At 42.5% G+C, this 16,087-nt stretch overlaps 1 protein-coding gene across 4 annotated transcripts in view; it reads left to right on the top strand.

Annotated features, from left to right (window-relative positions):
- The window catches only part of NR4A3 (nuclear receptor subfamily 4 group A member 3), a 36,191-nt gene extending 22,506 nt beyond the window's left edge, over positions 1-13,685 (top strand). For 3 of the 4 annotated variants that reach the window (XR_004902269.1, XR_004902270.1, XR_004902271.1), the window contains exons 7-8: positions 1,178-1,355; positions 10,425-10,547. Coding sequence is in view for 1 of the 4 variants with exons in the window: in XM_028517782.2 (XP_028373583.1) it covers positions 1,178-1,355; positions 10,425-10,672 (426 nt within the window). In the remaining 3 variants the exon portion in view is untranslated. Of the gene's footprint in view, positions 1-1,177; positions 1,356-10,424 lie in introns of all 4 variants that reach the window. The other variant, XM_028517782.2, reaches the window with a different exon arrangement.
- The last annotated feature ends 2,402 nt before the right edge of the window (positions 13,686-16,087 follow it).

Consider the following 16,087-nt stretch of genomic DNA (forward strand, 5'->3'; position numbering starts at 1 on the left):
GGCCAATAATTGGCACCCTTACTGCTAATCCGGTGTACGCAGGAGCCAAACCAGCGATGTGACTATTGTCCATTAGGCAGGCAGCAAAGGATGAAGTAAATGATTAGCTCCATGCGGGCAGGCACTATGCTATATGTGCTCTATTCACCAAGTTTTCCCCAGTGCCCGGCTCCAGGAATGGCCATACATGGCGCTCAGGAAGTACTTGACGAGTGAATGAATGAATGAATGAATGAAGCTATTCATCCAAGAGGCACAGTCAGAGAGATACTAAGTTGTAAGTGCAGTAGACTGAAAGAGGTAACTATGTGGAAAGAGATTTGAAACATAAAGGGAGGCTAAGATTCAAGTTAGGATCCCATAGAATTCAGGAGCTAATACTCCTCTTGTGGACCAGGCACTATGCCTGGGCTTTCAGACCCTATATTTGACTGAATTCCCACAACAGTCTTAGGAAGTGGCAGTTAGAACTCCTGTTTTATACATCAGGAAAAGGAAACTTAGAGAAAGTAAAGGAGCATGCAAGCCACCAGCCCTGGCTGAGAGGTGAGGTCCACCTAGAAGTTCCAGGGTGCCTTTCATGAGAGAAGTATGGGATGCTTATGGACATAATATACATCAGCACAGATTTAGAAATAGCCCTCCACAGCCCCACTGTTAAAAGCAGAGAAGGTAATACAAAATAAGGGCTTTTTAAATTTTGAGCCACTTTTTAGTTAGTGATCGACTTCCAGGACTGGTAGGGGCTTGGTGGTTTCAGAGTCTGCACAATGGAATCATGGTATCTTGCCTCCGGCCTCATCAGTTTTTTGACATTTAAGAAAACTAGGGAACCAACAGCCTTGGTTCACTGCAGAAAGAGGCGATGCACTGAGCTTCACCTCCACAGTTCAGGAGTGTCTGCTTCTCAGCGTCCTGTCCCAGGGTGAGTCTGTGACAGAGTGTGGTGCTCCCCAAGGAAGTTAGCATAGACAAGGGGTCGGGGTTGTTTATCCTAGGAGTGCAGTCTTGTCATTAGGGGAGTCCCAGCAGGTGTGACGGCACCAAGCTAGGTTCTGAACACTGCCCCCACAGCTGTCCGGGTCCCTGTGTGTTAGGATATTTTCCCTCTGGGACAGACTGAATAGACCTATTGAATGTGTCTCTACTCTCCACCCCCATGGCTTTTCTCCTACAGGTCAACACTGCTGAAGATAAGTTTGTGTTCTGCAATGGACTTGTCCTGCACCGACTTCAGTGCCTTCGTGGATTTGGGGAGTGGCTCGACTCCATTAAAGACTTTTCCTTAAGTTTGAAGAGCCTGAACCTTGATATCCAAGCCTTAGCATGCCTGTCAGCACTGAGCATGATCACAGGTAAGCACCGCCCTGCGGTCTGCCAAAGTGACCACGCCCCCTTCCTCTCCTTTCCTGTGTTAAGGTGGATTGTGGCTTTGGCTGTCACACATGCATGAAAATGAGGAAACTGATCACTTTTCTGAAATCTGCTATGTTTAACCCAGCTTAAACAGGCGACGTGTATCTGCAACTTACTGTCATGAACCTCCAGGAAACAGGGACTCCTGTTGGGGTCACCATTGTCAGCAGGCCCAATATATGAAAATCTGAATTCCCTTCCGCAAGCACCCTGCTGACAGTCGAACCCATTGCTTCAGGGTGATTTTTCACATGGGGTTTTCAAAGGAAGACCACTTTACCCAGCCTGTTCCTATGGGCAAAGGGGCAAGTTCCCCCTCTCCCCAGTCCTTGGCCGTTGGCCCCAAGTAAAACCAAAGAATTACACATGCATAAAACACATGTTTATTTACTTATATACTTGTTATTTACAACTTTACTTAACAGCTTTGGCAGTGGACTGAGGATAATTTATAAAGAGCAGAAATGGCTCAACTCAATAATTTTAAAAAGTTAGAAACAGAAGCATAAAACATATTCAACTTCTGTATTATACATTCTCTCCCTACACGCCTCCCCCTTTCTTGTCTTTTGGGAGATAAAGGGTCCCAAGGTGGATGAGAGAGCATGAGAGAGAGTAAGAGGGAGAGCATGAAAGAGAGCAAGAACTAGAAAGGCATGTCGGGTAAGAGAGGCGATGCCATCTCCCAGTGGCTGCTCCCAGGCCCACGGCCCGAGCTCCCTTTGTGCCTTCATACTTTCAGAGTTCCCAGTTTGATCTCATCTTTCTCGGCCAGACTGGGGCCTAGGGAGGCAGTGACAGCTGGTGGTGGCTCCAGAGGAGGGCTAGCCAGACTCAGGGCTCACCTCCCATTCTTTTCATCAGACTGAAGCACAGCCTGGTGAGATCTGTCTAAGTACCTTAAGAGGCTAGGCTGGTTCATCAATGAATGATTTACATGGAGGCGAAGAACGTTAAATGGCATATGTTAGAATAGGAATCACAGACCAAAGTTGGAACCTCACTTCCTCTGGGTCTTTGGTCCTGGCTGAGTAACTCCATTCCTCTTCTTTTTTTTTTTTTAAATCCTCACCCAAAGATATATATTTGTTGATCTTAGAAAGAGAAAGAGAAATATTGATGTGAGAGAGAAACATCGATTAGTCAACTCCTGTATGTGTCCTGACTGGGAATCGAACTTGCAACCTTTTGGTGTAAGGGATGATGCTCCAACTAACTGAGCCACTTGGCCAGTGCAAAGCTTCCTTCTTTTTGATGAGAGCTGCCAGAGACTTCCAAGGGAGTCATTAATGAAACAAAAATGAAGGCAGTCTCTAAGGGTATGGATTCTATTTAAAAGACTTTCAAACCAGGCGCACCTGAAGAAAATAAGCACATGTAAGGCACTAGCATACTACTGTGTCAGGACTGTAATGAAATGGGTTCAAAGGCTGCCTTTCAACTAAAGTGCTTCAGCTCAACTTCAAAACCATTCAGCTTTTCCGAGGACAGTGAAGCATTCAAAACTAGGGAGTATGGCGTTTCATTCATTTTTAAAAACAGAAACAAAATCTAGAGCCAGCCTTGGCTCTCAGTAAGTAAACCCAGTACATTGCCACATCTCTACGGCAATCACATCTGTATAGTTAATCTCTTTATGGCAATCACATCTGTATAGCTAATCTCTTTATGGCAATCACATCTATATAGTCCATCAACAAGCATTCACCAATCCAGGCCTTCTGGCATGTCAGTGGGTGTTCAGAGGTGACAACACACATCCCCGGAGGGTACTCGTGACACGGGGTGTTGAGGGCCGCTGTAGGAATGTGGGAGCGGGCACACAGTGCTGAGAGGTCAAAGGTGGGGGTAGTCTCCTCCATAGAGGTTCCATGACCTCGTCCTTGGTCAAAGGATATGATGTTGCCAAGCTGAAGTGGAAGGAGTGAGATTTCTAGGCGTAAATATAAATTTGCTAAAGCCATTAACAGTATGTTTCCAGAAGGCTATGTCTGAACAGAGCAGGGGGTGGGAAACGAGACTGCTGTAAGTAGGACTCGAAGAACCTCTCACGCCTGGGTGAGATGGTTGGAGTATATGTTGAGGGGATCTGCGGGGATCCCACAAAGTTTTGACCAGAGGAGCATCATGCGAGGCTTGCATTTTAGAGGGATCTACCCTGGCAGCTGGTTTTGAGCACAAATTGTAGCAGAAAAGAGACTAAGAGGGCAAAGGCCAAGTCCAGGTGTGAGAGCTGTAGTTTAAGAGGAGGGCCTGAGGTCTGTGTCTTTTGTTGTTGTTGTTGTTGTTGTTATTGTTGTTTTACTCTTGAGTAAATGTTAATAGACAACTGTGAGGGTAGGCAACCCCAGCCTGGAGCGATCGGACGAGTAGGGATGAGGAGATGGTGCCAGTTCTGTCTGCTCTGGCATTTGCTGTGTGTCCTGTGGTGACGGCTGCTCAAGCCCGCCGGGTCTCGTGAGCCTTGCTCAGGGAGAGGCCATTTGGCAGGGTCGAAATAGCGTGGACTGGGGATCCAGCTTTCTCCCCAGGTTTTAACCTGGGGTCCCATAGTTAAATAGTTAAATGCCATTGGGTGGATGTTTATTTCTCCAAACTTTGGTTTCCCCCATTTTTAAAAGGGGGATAACAACACCTAGTTCACAAGGCAGCAAAGATTGCATCAAATTAGATTTGTGAGGCAGCCAAATGGGGATTCAGAAGAGGCACTAGATTCACGTGCATTCTGTCCTGGAGGGATGGAGACAGGGACTCCCTCAAGTTAGGTACATGCCCACCCCTTGCCCTTGGGAACCCCGTGTAGTCCACAATCAGTCTCAGTGCCATGAGGAAACAGGTGTGTGGCCTTAGAAGGCAGTATGTTTGCTGAATGTCTTCTTAGATGTTTGAGAGAGGCTACAGAGAAGGGAAATGATATTAAAGGAATTAAGCTGCACTTAAAATGCTCTGAGTCTTTTATGACGGAGTTCAGTTCCTGCCTCAGTCCTGCGGGCCTGTGCAGAGCGGGCTACGTTAGGTGCTGTGGTTATAGCATACATAACCCCCTCTTCTCTCCTTTCTGGACCTTACAGTACTCTTTTTGTGATTTTGCTGCTTGGGAGGGAGTTTGAAATGTGTGAAAGCATCAGGAAGTGGCAGAAAAGGCATGCCTGGGAAACAGCAGTGTGCATTGTTCTGGATATTAATTTTCATTTGAATATGGGCTCCCATGAAATCTTGACTTCTGAATAAGCTCCATTGATCGTAAAGGGTGATTGTAGAATATCACTTGGGCTATTGGCATCAGAAAACACACAACCCAAAACTGTCTGTCCCGAAACCACAGAGAACGCATGAAAAGGAAAAACGGTCTTAGAAGGCTGACCAGTCTTGCTTCCAGGAAAATTAAGCATCTGGACAGCACTGATAGTTTGCAAAAACATGGCTTTTTTTTTCTAATTCCTTTTTTCTTCTTCCTCCACCCCTCTCTTTGTGAAAAACTGGGTGGTGAGGTGGGGCAGGAAATGGTTTCTTTCCGATTGCTGTTCTTCCCTACAGTAAAAGGGAGTTCCCCACAGTTGTGGTTGTTAAATGCTTTTAGGTCCCCCGTTCATCTGCCCTAACCATTCCTTTTGCCAGTGCCGTATCCCTTACAGAGAGTAATAAAAATGCTTTGCTTCTGATAGGGTACTAATGAGGTGATATGTAGTTGCAGTTAACTAAGATTAATAAATAAGGAGTCCCCCCAAAGTTCGTGTGGAATTACCAGTTTACAAGTACCCGTTCATTAAACAAATATTGGGGCCGTCAGGTGCAGTGTCCGTCTCCAGGGATGTATGCATCCTGCTGTCAGAAAGCCTACAAGGAAGTCGTGTCTGATTGTGATGCAAGGAACTTGATGTGTGGTGGTTAGTGCTCAGGTCCTTAAAACGGGCAGATTTGGTGCAGGGGAAGTCCAGATTCGGTGCTGGCCTTTTAGGGGTGCAGAAAGACCGAGGCGCTGGTCGTGAGTGGCTTCCCAAGGAGGTGATATCTAGATATGACGAGATATAGGGGAAGAGATAGAGGAAGGACGTTGCAAATCAAGGAAACAGCATAGCAAGGTCATGGCAGTGGAACACTTCACATTTTGGGCAAAAGCAGGTACAATGGGATTGCATTAACCATTTGTTAGGTCACATATATAATCTCAATAGCAAGAAGAGAAAAATTAAAAGAGTGCAGGCTGTTGTCCTCAATGACTGTATGTCCTGGAGTGAGCACGAGAGGGAATCCACGTGGGCCCTGGTCTCTCCGCTTCTGGTGTCTCCCCCGTGTAGGAGGCGCGGTGCTAGAGACGCGACAGTGAGCAGACGCGGTCCCCGCCCCCACGGAGCTGACATTTAGAGGAGGAGGCAGGCAATAGTCACATAGATATCTGATTTCAACCTGTACGTCCTTCAGAGAGAAAAAATAGAAAAAAAGAATCTAGACTAGGAGTAAAAGGGAAAAGCCTCCTTCAAGAAATATTTGATCTGTGGTTTAAGAATGAGTAGATTTTAATTAGATGAAGAATGGAAAAATATGAGCATAGGCTTAAGTAGCTCTGTTATTTCACTCAGTCTCTCTCCTTTTCCTCTCTCTCTCTTTCTCTCTCTCCCCTCCCTCTCTCTCATTCCTTCATTCTTGCTCCTCACTCTCCCTCCTCTCTCTGCTCCTCTTCCTTGCTTCCCTTCCTCTCTCTCTTAGAGGAGGTATTTACAGCATGGATAGCTAGCTAGAATGCACAGGAATCCAACAGTGTCTTTAGATGCTAATACCACACAGGTTAGGAGTGTGATCTGTCGTCTGTTTGTTAACTGCTTTAACCTCGGTGGCTATAACAGGGCTTGGCACAGAATAGGTACTCAATAAATATTTGTTAAAGGAAGTCGTTAATCAATTAGTTAATTAGGTACACAGAAAGTAGGAGGGAATTGCAGGGAGCTGAGTCATCTCAGAACAAGGAGGGGCATTCTAACATAATGTTCAAGGCAGCCTGGTGTAATAGAAATATTTCTGAACTTGGAGTGAAAGAAAGTAACAACCTGTTAATTTTGACCATGGGCAAGTCACTTAACTCTCTGAGCCTTACCTTATCTATTAAGTAAAGATTATCTTTGTCCTGCTTAATTCAAAGGATTGTAAGGTCGTGAGTGTGCAAAACACAGAGTTTATTCTTGTATTATTTTTTAGTAATTATTGCATTACTTTCCATTTGAACAACTGTAAACCTACTTTTGCCCACCCTTGCATTTTATTATCAGGCGAAATAATGACCACCTAGTCCAGCTGGTGTAGGGTATTCTCTGTAACATCTTGTACTGGAGATTCTTGTCTTGGGTGGGAGTCTGAACTATGTGACTCAAATTCTTTCTGATTTATATGTACTATGCTTCTGACACATAAATTCATTACTTAACCAATTCTGTAAGTTGTATTTTAGAGTTTTGAATACATAAAGCTGAGTTAAAATACTGAAGTGCTGGGTAAAAATAAGGTAGATCAAAATGCAAAAAATACAGAGAAGCTCGTTCTGTTTAATGGCGGACAAAGATCTTAAACGAGCATCTGTGTATAATTCTCTAAGAAGGGGAAAAATTCAAATGTCTGATTTCCCCCAGAATTTGTGAACTCTCTGAATATCGCTTCTGCAGCCATGTTTACCAAGCTGCAAGAAGAAAGGGGGTTCCTTAAACTAAAATGTCAGTGATTGGGGTTTTGAGGAATTCCAAACTACCAGGAAGCTCATAGACACTTAGTGACTCCCTAGTGATTTGAAAACCGTGCTGGCTGCTGGCGGTAGTTTGCATGGAGACTGAATTTTGTCTAATCGGCCCTTTTGAAAAAGTAAAGAAGCCACAAATCCAGTAGCTGTTCAAAACAACAAAGAAGGTGCCTTTGGCTTCTAACAGGAGTGTCTCTGAATTCCTCAAGGAATTCCAGGCCTAGCGTTGATCCAGCTGGCAGGAGGTATCGATCTTCACTTGAATTCACTGAATAAATAATGGTTGCCATAGTTATTGAGCAGTCACCACTGGTTGGAGAGCAGGGAGAACTCCCAGGCACCTTTTGTGAGTTTGGCCATGAGAAAGTCTGGTTACAAGGCTCCATAATCAACCCCCTCCCGAAATCCAGCCAACGACATTGCTCAATTTCTTTATTCTGATAATGGATGTGGGATCTTGACTATAATTCAAGACATGAGGCACAGAAAAGAAAGGAAAGCTTAAAACAATGGATTGGCATTTTATTCGGGAAGAAGCATCCCTCCCTGGGTTATGAACCTAATCTGGTATATCTCAGTATTAATAGGATGTACAATCAACAAGATGATTGTGTGATCATGTTATAGCTACGAGAGGGCTCCACGAAGGACCAAATCCTCATTTGTTCTATTTTAACATTGTTTATTATACAAACAGCATTAGCCTGGAAATTTTAAAAGAAAGAGTTATTGGACCATCTCATAAATTTGTTCACTTTTCTGTTTTCTTTCCTCCTCCTCTGTATGCAGAAATATATTCTACATAGATATAATCACAGCTTAGGTGCCATTTTATGTTCTATTCTCTACTTAATGTGATGTTATGTATTTTTCCACATTGTTTCTTAGCCTTAGTATATTGGTCCTTTCTGATGTCTGCAGAATCTTCCATTACGTGGACAGACTATCTTTTACTTAATAGTTCCTCTATTCTTCCCCTCTTTATCTTTGACCAGTTTTTAAAATAGATAATACTATCTAAAATGTCTTCATGCATATAGTTTTATTCTTCTGTTGAGTTTTTCCTTCACATAAATTCCCATAAGTGGTATTACTTGGTCAAAGGTTATGAACATTTTATAACTCTTAAAATATACTGCCAAGTTTGCAGTCTGATTTTTTTTCCTTTTTGATTGGGGGGGGAGGGAATTAAAAATTTAGGCCGAACACCACTGCAAGCTGAATTACTCTTGAAGTTCACCCCTGAGTGCATGTATTGAGTAAAGGTAAACCATAGAGGACAGATTTGCATCTGGGCTGATTAGCTAATAGTTTCCTGGGGAAAGCGTAATTATACACTGCAAAGCTTAGGGGATTTTATTTCCTTTTTTTTTTTTTGACCCTGCAGTTGCCAGCCATGGCCACGTGTCAGGCATCGTCTTAGGTGCTGACCGTACCACAGGATGACAGAACACTGTCATGCAGCGTCGTCTCAGCTGGGCCTCACAATAACCTATGGCAGTGGGTTTTATTACAGTTGCGCCCTTTCTTCTGATTTATTGTGTGATACTTTAGACACACAGAAAGGAAAGAAGAATACAACAAAAACTTATATATCTACCCATTTTCCTGGGATGACATTGAGGCTCAGAGAGATTAGGTCACGCCACTAGGAAGTGATAGAACCAAAACTGGAACTTGGGTCTGGCTCCAAATCCAGTGCCCTTTCCTCTGTGTTGTGTTGCATCAAGATGAGACGTCTGCATGTTACAATCCATTGAGATGCTGCTGGCAATTTTCATAGTTGTACTTGAATATAATTATAACACCTCAAAGCTGGAAGGGATCTTGGAGGTCATTAAATCCACCCTCCTTCTCTAAGGTGGGCCCTAGAGAGAGAAGAATGCACCCAAGTCATACACAATCAGCCCAGCTGGGGAAGGATGCAGATCTCCCGGTGTGTGGGTCTCCTTTAACTTTGGGCAAGAGAAGGAAAAAATGTCTGGGTGGTTGCTTTGTTTTTCTGATAATTTTGGCTACAGGGAAGTAGCTTTTCTCACACAAATATTCCCAACTAAAAAAAAAATAATGTGGGGAAAATTAGAAACTAAAATATGATTTCCCACTGGGTGATTGTCTTTCATCTTTCATGAATTATTGTTTTACGTCTAGGATATACTAAGAGAGGAAAACTTGGACTGAGATGACTGGGGCCAGGAAGAGACATGATGAACACTCTGAGATAACAGGGGCCAAGGTCTTGTCTCAGGAAGGGCTCTGACATCTACATGCTGAGAGAGCAAAGCAGTTGGCACTGGGTGCCATGCTTCTTTCTCGTTACAGGGAGAGAGAGGTACCATCGCTTTGGAGCAAGAGGGAAGAGTCTGCCTTAGAAGACAGGGTGCAAATCCCAGCTTTCAGCAGCTGTGTGACTTCAGGAAAACCACTTAAGCTTATACATAAAATAAGAGGCCACGATATTTAACAAGGGGGTCATTTTATATATTGTTCTATAGAAAGTAGCATACTGGTTATTCGTGTCTAGCTGCATTATGAAATGCGTGCGCTGCCTCCTCCTCGGCCTCCTCCCCTCTTTGACTTTGCTGCCCCCACAGCAGGAGGATGTGTGTGTTTTGTACAGACCACCAGGTGTAGGCCCATAGGTGTTTCAAGGGGGATAAACAAGGAAAAGGAAACCTGGATTTTTTTCAACGCTGGTCAGCACGAGAGCACAAAAGTGCACTTTGGTTTGCGTCTTGCGGGGCAGCCCTTGCATTAGCCAGTGGAACTTACAGCCTCCCCCACTAAGTGAGTCTGTCAAGATGGGAATATTCGTTTATTTGCTTGGATGTGATTCCAGGTCACTCTGAAAACAAGTTGCCTCCTGACAGGGCCTTTGTAAGTAAGACCTTGCTAGGATTAGCTGAGCAAAATAATAACCATACTGTCATTCATTCAGTGTGGCTATGTGCAGGAAACCGTCCTCTTCAGCTGCGTTATTCCCCTAAGTTGGGCTGCCCAGAAACCCTGAACTGCATTGCGTGTATCTTTATTTTATGAGGAAACCAGGGCTGAGAAGTTATGGGACTTACTTACTCAAGGGCACATAGCGAGTGACAGACTAGGTTTTAAACCCTGGTGCTGTTTGATACCAAAGGGCATGACCTGCCTCTAAGAGGGAGGGCAATTGGATTGTAAAATGCCATTCCAACTGGAAGAATAGAAGACAGGCCTCGAATGAGGGATTCAAAGTTTCTTAAGATGTAACTGCCTCCTAAACTTGACCTTCTCTGTGCCTCTGCAGAACGACATGGGTTAAAAGAACCAAAGAGAGTGGAGGAGCTATGCAACAAGATCACAAGCAGCTTAAAAGATCACCAGAGCAAGGGACAGGCTTTGGAGCCCACCGAGCCCAAGGTCCGGGGTGCCCTGGAAGAACTGCGGAAGATCTGCACCCTGGGCCTCCAGCGCATCTTCTACCTGAAGCTGGAAGACCTGGTGTCTCCACCTTCCATCATCGACAGGCTCTTCCTGGACACCCTGCCTTTCTGAGCGGGGGCAGCCTGAGCAGGGAGCCGCCTCGTCTGCTAGCACCTGCTTGCTCAGCGGCAGAGGGATGGGTCTGGACGCCTCCCATGCCTGTCCGTCCTTAAGACAAAAAGCAGCTCCTGACAAAAAGAAAGACTTTTTTTTTGTTTGTATGTTTCTGGCACTTTTCTTTACAACCTAAAGCCAGAAAACTTGCAGAGTATTGTGTTGGAGTTGTGTTTTATATTTAGGCTTTGGGGTTGGGGCGGGAGGGGGTTATAGTTCATGAGGGTTTTCTAAGAAATTGCTAACAAAGCACTTTTGGACGATGCTATCCCAGCAGGGGGGGAGAAAAGGATAATATAACGGTTTTAAAACTGTTTCTGGGGAATACCATTATAGTTGCTTTGTATTTAAAAACAAGAACAGCCGAGGGTTGTTCGCCAGGGTAGAACCTGTCTTGAGAGGATCGCTTTAGAACACACTTCCTGTATCAAGGGTACATAGGTGGCACGAACAAGGCACAAATTCCCCGTTCTTAATTGCTTTCTTCCTTTATTTCAACAAACGGTGAAAGACGGAGGATAACCTATAAATGAGACATAGCAAAATGATAATGGCTGTTTGCTTCCATATACAAGTGCAATTTTTAAAGTGCTGTCTTACTAAGTCTTGTTTATGAACTCTCCTTTATTTTATATGGAAGTAAAAAGGAGGCAGTCAAGTTAACAAATGACAGATGCTAATTTCCTAGCAAAGGCTTTGTGCACCTGCCCCAGAGAACCCTTCTGAGGTATGGGCCATCCAAGATTTCAGGCCATTCTTAGTGGATCCAGATCCCTGCCCTGACTGTCCAGCTGTCCTGAAGGGGGCTCAGTTTATGAGATGGAACTGCTTTGGTTGTGTTCTATCCAGAGTTCCCTAAACTTGCTTCAGTTATAGCAACTGACCGACACTTCCATTCAGAAGCCCAGGAGCATTTAGTGAGTCTCAAGTGACTGACCCCTAGATAAGAACATGCAAATAAATAGGAACTGGATCACACAGGGTAAACACCAGGGGTAATAAGGTTTTTTAAATATATATAATTTAATTTTTGTTATCGGTGAAAGAGACAATTTTGGAGAGCAAGCAAGTCTTATTTTTTAAAAAATAGTATGAATGTGAGTACTAGAAAGGATTAGTGGGCTGCGTTTCAACATTCCGTGTTCGTACTCCCTTTTGTATGTTTATACTGTTAATGCCATATTACTATGAGATAATTTGTTGCATAGTGTCCTTATTTGTATAAACATTTGTATGCACGTTATATTGTAATAGCTTTGCCTGTATTTATTGCAAGACCACCAGCTCCTGGAAGCTGAGTTACAGAGTACTGAAATTGGGTGTTCACAGTGGCTTGGATACGCCAATTAGAAATTAAATAAGCAAAAATATATAAATATAGCAGGTTACATATATATTTATAATGTGTCTTTTTATTAACCATTTGTACAATAAATGTTACTTCCCATGCAGTTATTTTATGATTCATTTGCAGTGACTTTTAAGGCAGTACTGTTTAGCACTTTGATATTAAAATTTTGCTTATGTTTTGCTAAATTCAAATAATGTTTGAAGATTTTTAGGCCTAAAAGTCTTTATATTATATATTCTGTATCAAGTCAAAATATCTTTGGCCATTTTTGCTAAACCACAAACTTTGAATGTCAAACTGATGTCACAATAGTTTCTGTTAGGTTTAAATCATTTTTGCTTTAGTCTTTTTAAAGGGAAAATAACAAAACTATGCTGTTTATACTGTCATTAAATTATCAATCAAACAAATGCCAAATGAATTACCTAATCACTGCAAAAAGTAACCCAGATAGCAAACCCTGTTTTTTCCAAGAGTCATTCTGATATTTGATCATATATTATGTTTGTGTGAGCTTTTATGAAAGATTATTATTTTTATATCAAGACGATAGGATCTGGCATGTTAGTCTCTAGGAAGTCAGACTTGGAAAGGGCCTGATTTGTCAACTAGTCCACCCCCACCCTGAAATTCATAGAGGAGAAAACCCAGGGCCCATCAAAGGGTTAAGAGTTCCCCAAGGTCAAACAACTAGTACCAGAATCAAGACTAGGGCCTAAATCTCCTTTTCATCATCTTCTTACTCGACTTACTGCATCTATAGGAAAACAGGCTTTTAAAAATAACCAGTAAAGCTTACATTTTACCTGATGATAACCATGAGTAAAGTAGTACTTTTGCATTAATTTTTTCAGCTTCTATGTGAACATAATAAACATTTTTAAATACCAGGAAAGCTAACATTTCATGTAAGGTATCAATTGCTTCAGACCAAATTCAAGCTGAATTTGAATATATTAGAAGTACTGTGCATACATAATCCTTTCGTGCACCATTAGTATTAGAAAGTCAGTCCTTGTTTTTTCTTTTCTTTTTTTTGTCATGTCTGAAAACAACAACAACAAAAACAGAGCCCCAGAGAAATGCTGTTACTTTTTATTTTTACACCCATCAGATTTAAGGAAAAGACTTTGTAACCACGATGTTGATTGGCTGGAAGAAATAAAGAAGGGTTTTAGTTATTGGTCCAGACACGAGTGCTGAACATAAAGATGATAGCCAGTGCTCTTCTGTCTTCCCTAGTTGTTACAACTATGAGAGCCTCCCAAGTCATCTATCAGTCCAACTCTCTTTCTTTGTCTTAATATGGACACACACGTTTATACAGTGGATGACCAAACTAGCGCAGAAGAGGACAGCAAGAATTAAAGCAGGTGATTCTTCCCTTGTGGGAGGTCTCTCTCAGCGAGAACTTGCCTTCTGTGGGCAGAAATCAGGAATCCACCAGCTGTTAATGGAGAGTGCCTTGCTTTTATTTCAGACAGCAGAGTTTTCCAGAGTTTCTCTGCTCCTCAAACGGCATTGCTCTTTAGTATGTGTTAACCTGTGATTTGAAAGAAATGCTCTTGTATATTAACAATGTACATTTAAATGATTAAATTAAATTACATTTTATCAATGGCTGCTGGTGTGTTGAATAAGCATGCTTCATTTAACAGTGTTTTCGTAATTGTTTATTTAATCATATTTGCTGCGAACTCTTAAACACATCCCCAAATGGATTTTTTCAAAAGCTTACTAATGCTGAAAAATTAATAGGCATTCCAATTGGAAATATATGAAACCTCACTGATTGGGAAGAAGGACATTCTAAATTCAATAACCACTCATTGACTACTTCCTGCTTGCGGAGCACTGCTGGGTGCTTTTAGAAGACACAAATGCACAGTGTATGAAGCTGCTTTTCTTTCAACTGCATGTAACTTAATGGACCTAACAATTCGTTGTCCAAGTATATTCTTTAGGGGTATGCAGGATTGAGCTCTGCATCAAGATGATGGGATATCAATTGTTTGTGAACCATAATTTATAAGAATCAAGGTTAGAGTTCTCAGCGATGGCTCAGTGCTCTGCTTTTTTGTGGAAGCCATTACAACTACATTGCTAGACGCCCCTCTCTGTGGGCAAGGTCAGTGCAACCTTTATTCAACTCTACCCCAAACACCCTGTATTGAGTTGGTGCAAACGCATTTTTGTGTGTGTGTCAATGGTTCAAAAAAGAAATGCGGAGCTCTTGAGATTTACTTCATCAGTTTGTGCATAAAGTATTTTCTGTGACATCTAAGAGCCACGTGTGGTCTAAAAGCTAAGCCCTTCTTCCTGCTTCTTAACGGTACTTTCGTTTCCTCAGCAATAAAATATGATTAGTAAGAAAAAAAAGAGAAATAATGAGAGATCATCTTGCATATGAATTTAAACACAGGGGCTTGGCCAAAAAATAAAGCGGAGTGGGTGGGGGAGAAAGGATTAAGTTCCTTCTTTGGGGGCACTCGGGTCTGGTTTGAGTGGGGAGGGAGACAGGAAGTCACTAAATAAGGGGGCACTTGCCTGCAGTTGAATTGTCATACGTTAAATACACCAAAATAATATTTTAACATGAGAAGCTAAATGTTGACTTCTTTAAAATTTGTGGTAAAATGCACGTAACACTTACCATCTTAACCATTTTTACATGTGTGGTTCAGTGATGTCAAATATGTTCACGTTGTTTAACCAGTCTTCAGAACTCTTCATCTTGCAAAACTGAGACACTTACAGGTCTTTTGCACGAACATGTTTCCTTTCTCTAGAGTAAATATGTAGGCGTGGAATCGCTGGGTAGGTTTAACTTATGAGAAGCTGCCAAGCCTTTTTATATAGAAATAGAATGTTTAGCCAGGCACAAGGCCACTCAGGATAAACACGTCTCAGGCTTCCATGCAGCTAGGGGTAGCCTTGGCAGTCTGTTCTGGTCAATGGGACATGAGTGAAAGTGTCATCTGGGTACTATGTCCTATATGCCTCTCTCTCCTTCCAGATGGCATCTGACAACAACCTTCTAAAGACAACATTATTATTGTCTGGCCCCAGAAAGTGTCTCTATGGGTGGAAATTTCAACTTGGAAAAGAAGCAGGAGTAGTCACATGATAGGTGATGTTCTCCGATGGCTTGTGTATAGGGCTGGTCCTAGAATGTGTCTGATTTGTATTTTAACCCACATTAGCTGTGGCTTCTGTTCTTTAGGATCTAGAAGGCACTGTTTTGAACTTCCTATTCCAAAGAGAGGGAGGCCCAAAGACCTCCTCAAGATATCTACAAATTCTGCCCGTTTTTACATTAGCCCTTGCTTTAGGGTGCCACTTCTGTTTGCTTAGCTCTGTTAAGGAACTGCCTTGCTGTACTTCTTTCTGGTGTCATCCCTATTTTGGGGAATACAGCTTCAATCTTTTTCTTAATTTCCACACCAAAATCACATTTAAGGCTTCCCGGGTTCTATAAACCTATGTTAAGCAACAGCTGGTGTCATTCACTTCTCGTTCATCCCTCTCTCCACCTTCTATTTGGAACATGAATGCTACCTTAGACCATGGAGATAAGGACACCTCTTCAGGACTGTAGAAAAATAAATCGGAAGGAATCTAGTGCTCTGAGAGCTTTGTGGAGAAGAGCCATCCTGTCAGTCCTAGGCTGCTTATATTAAACGATTCATGAGAAAGAAAGAACTCCTTGTTTAAACCGTTATTTTGAGTTTTTCCATGACTCAAAGCTGAACTATATTCCAGCTAAGACACACAAGATGCAAGAAAAATGGCCCATCTGCAGCACAGGTTTAAAAAAAGGTGTCAGGAGTATTAAGGATAGTGACTCAGTATGAATCATGTTTTGAGGCTACCAAAAACTCCAAGACATCTTAAGTCACAATTATTTATTCATTTATTAATTCCTCGATTCATTCAACTTTGCTCTAGGTCCTGTATGTTTCTGCTTCTTCATAACCTCCTAGACCGGATGCAGCCTGCCCCCACATGGTCGTAATTCTTTC

The sequence above is a fragment of the Phyllostomus discolor genome, chromosome 3, assembly GCF_004126475.2.
Source record: "Phyllostomus discolor isolate MPI-MPIP mPhyDis1 chromosome 3, mPhyDis1.pri.v3, whole genome shotgun sequence".
Lineage (NCBI taxonomy): Eukaryota > Metazoa > Chordata > Mammalia > Chiroptera > Phyllostomidae > Phyllostomus > Phyllostomus discolor.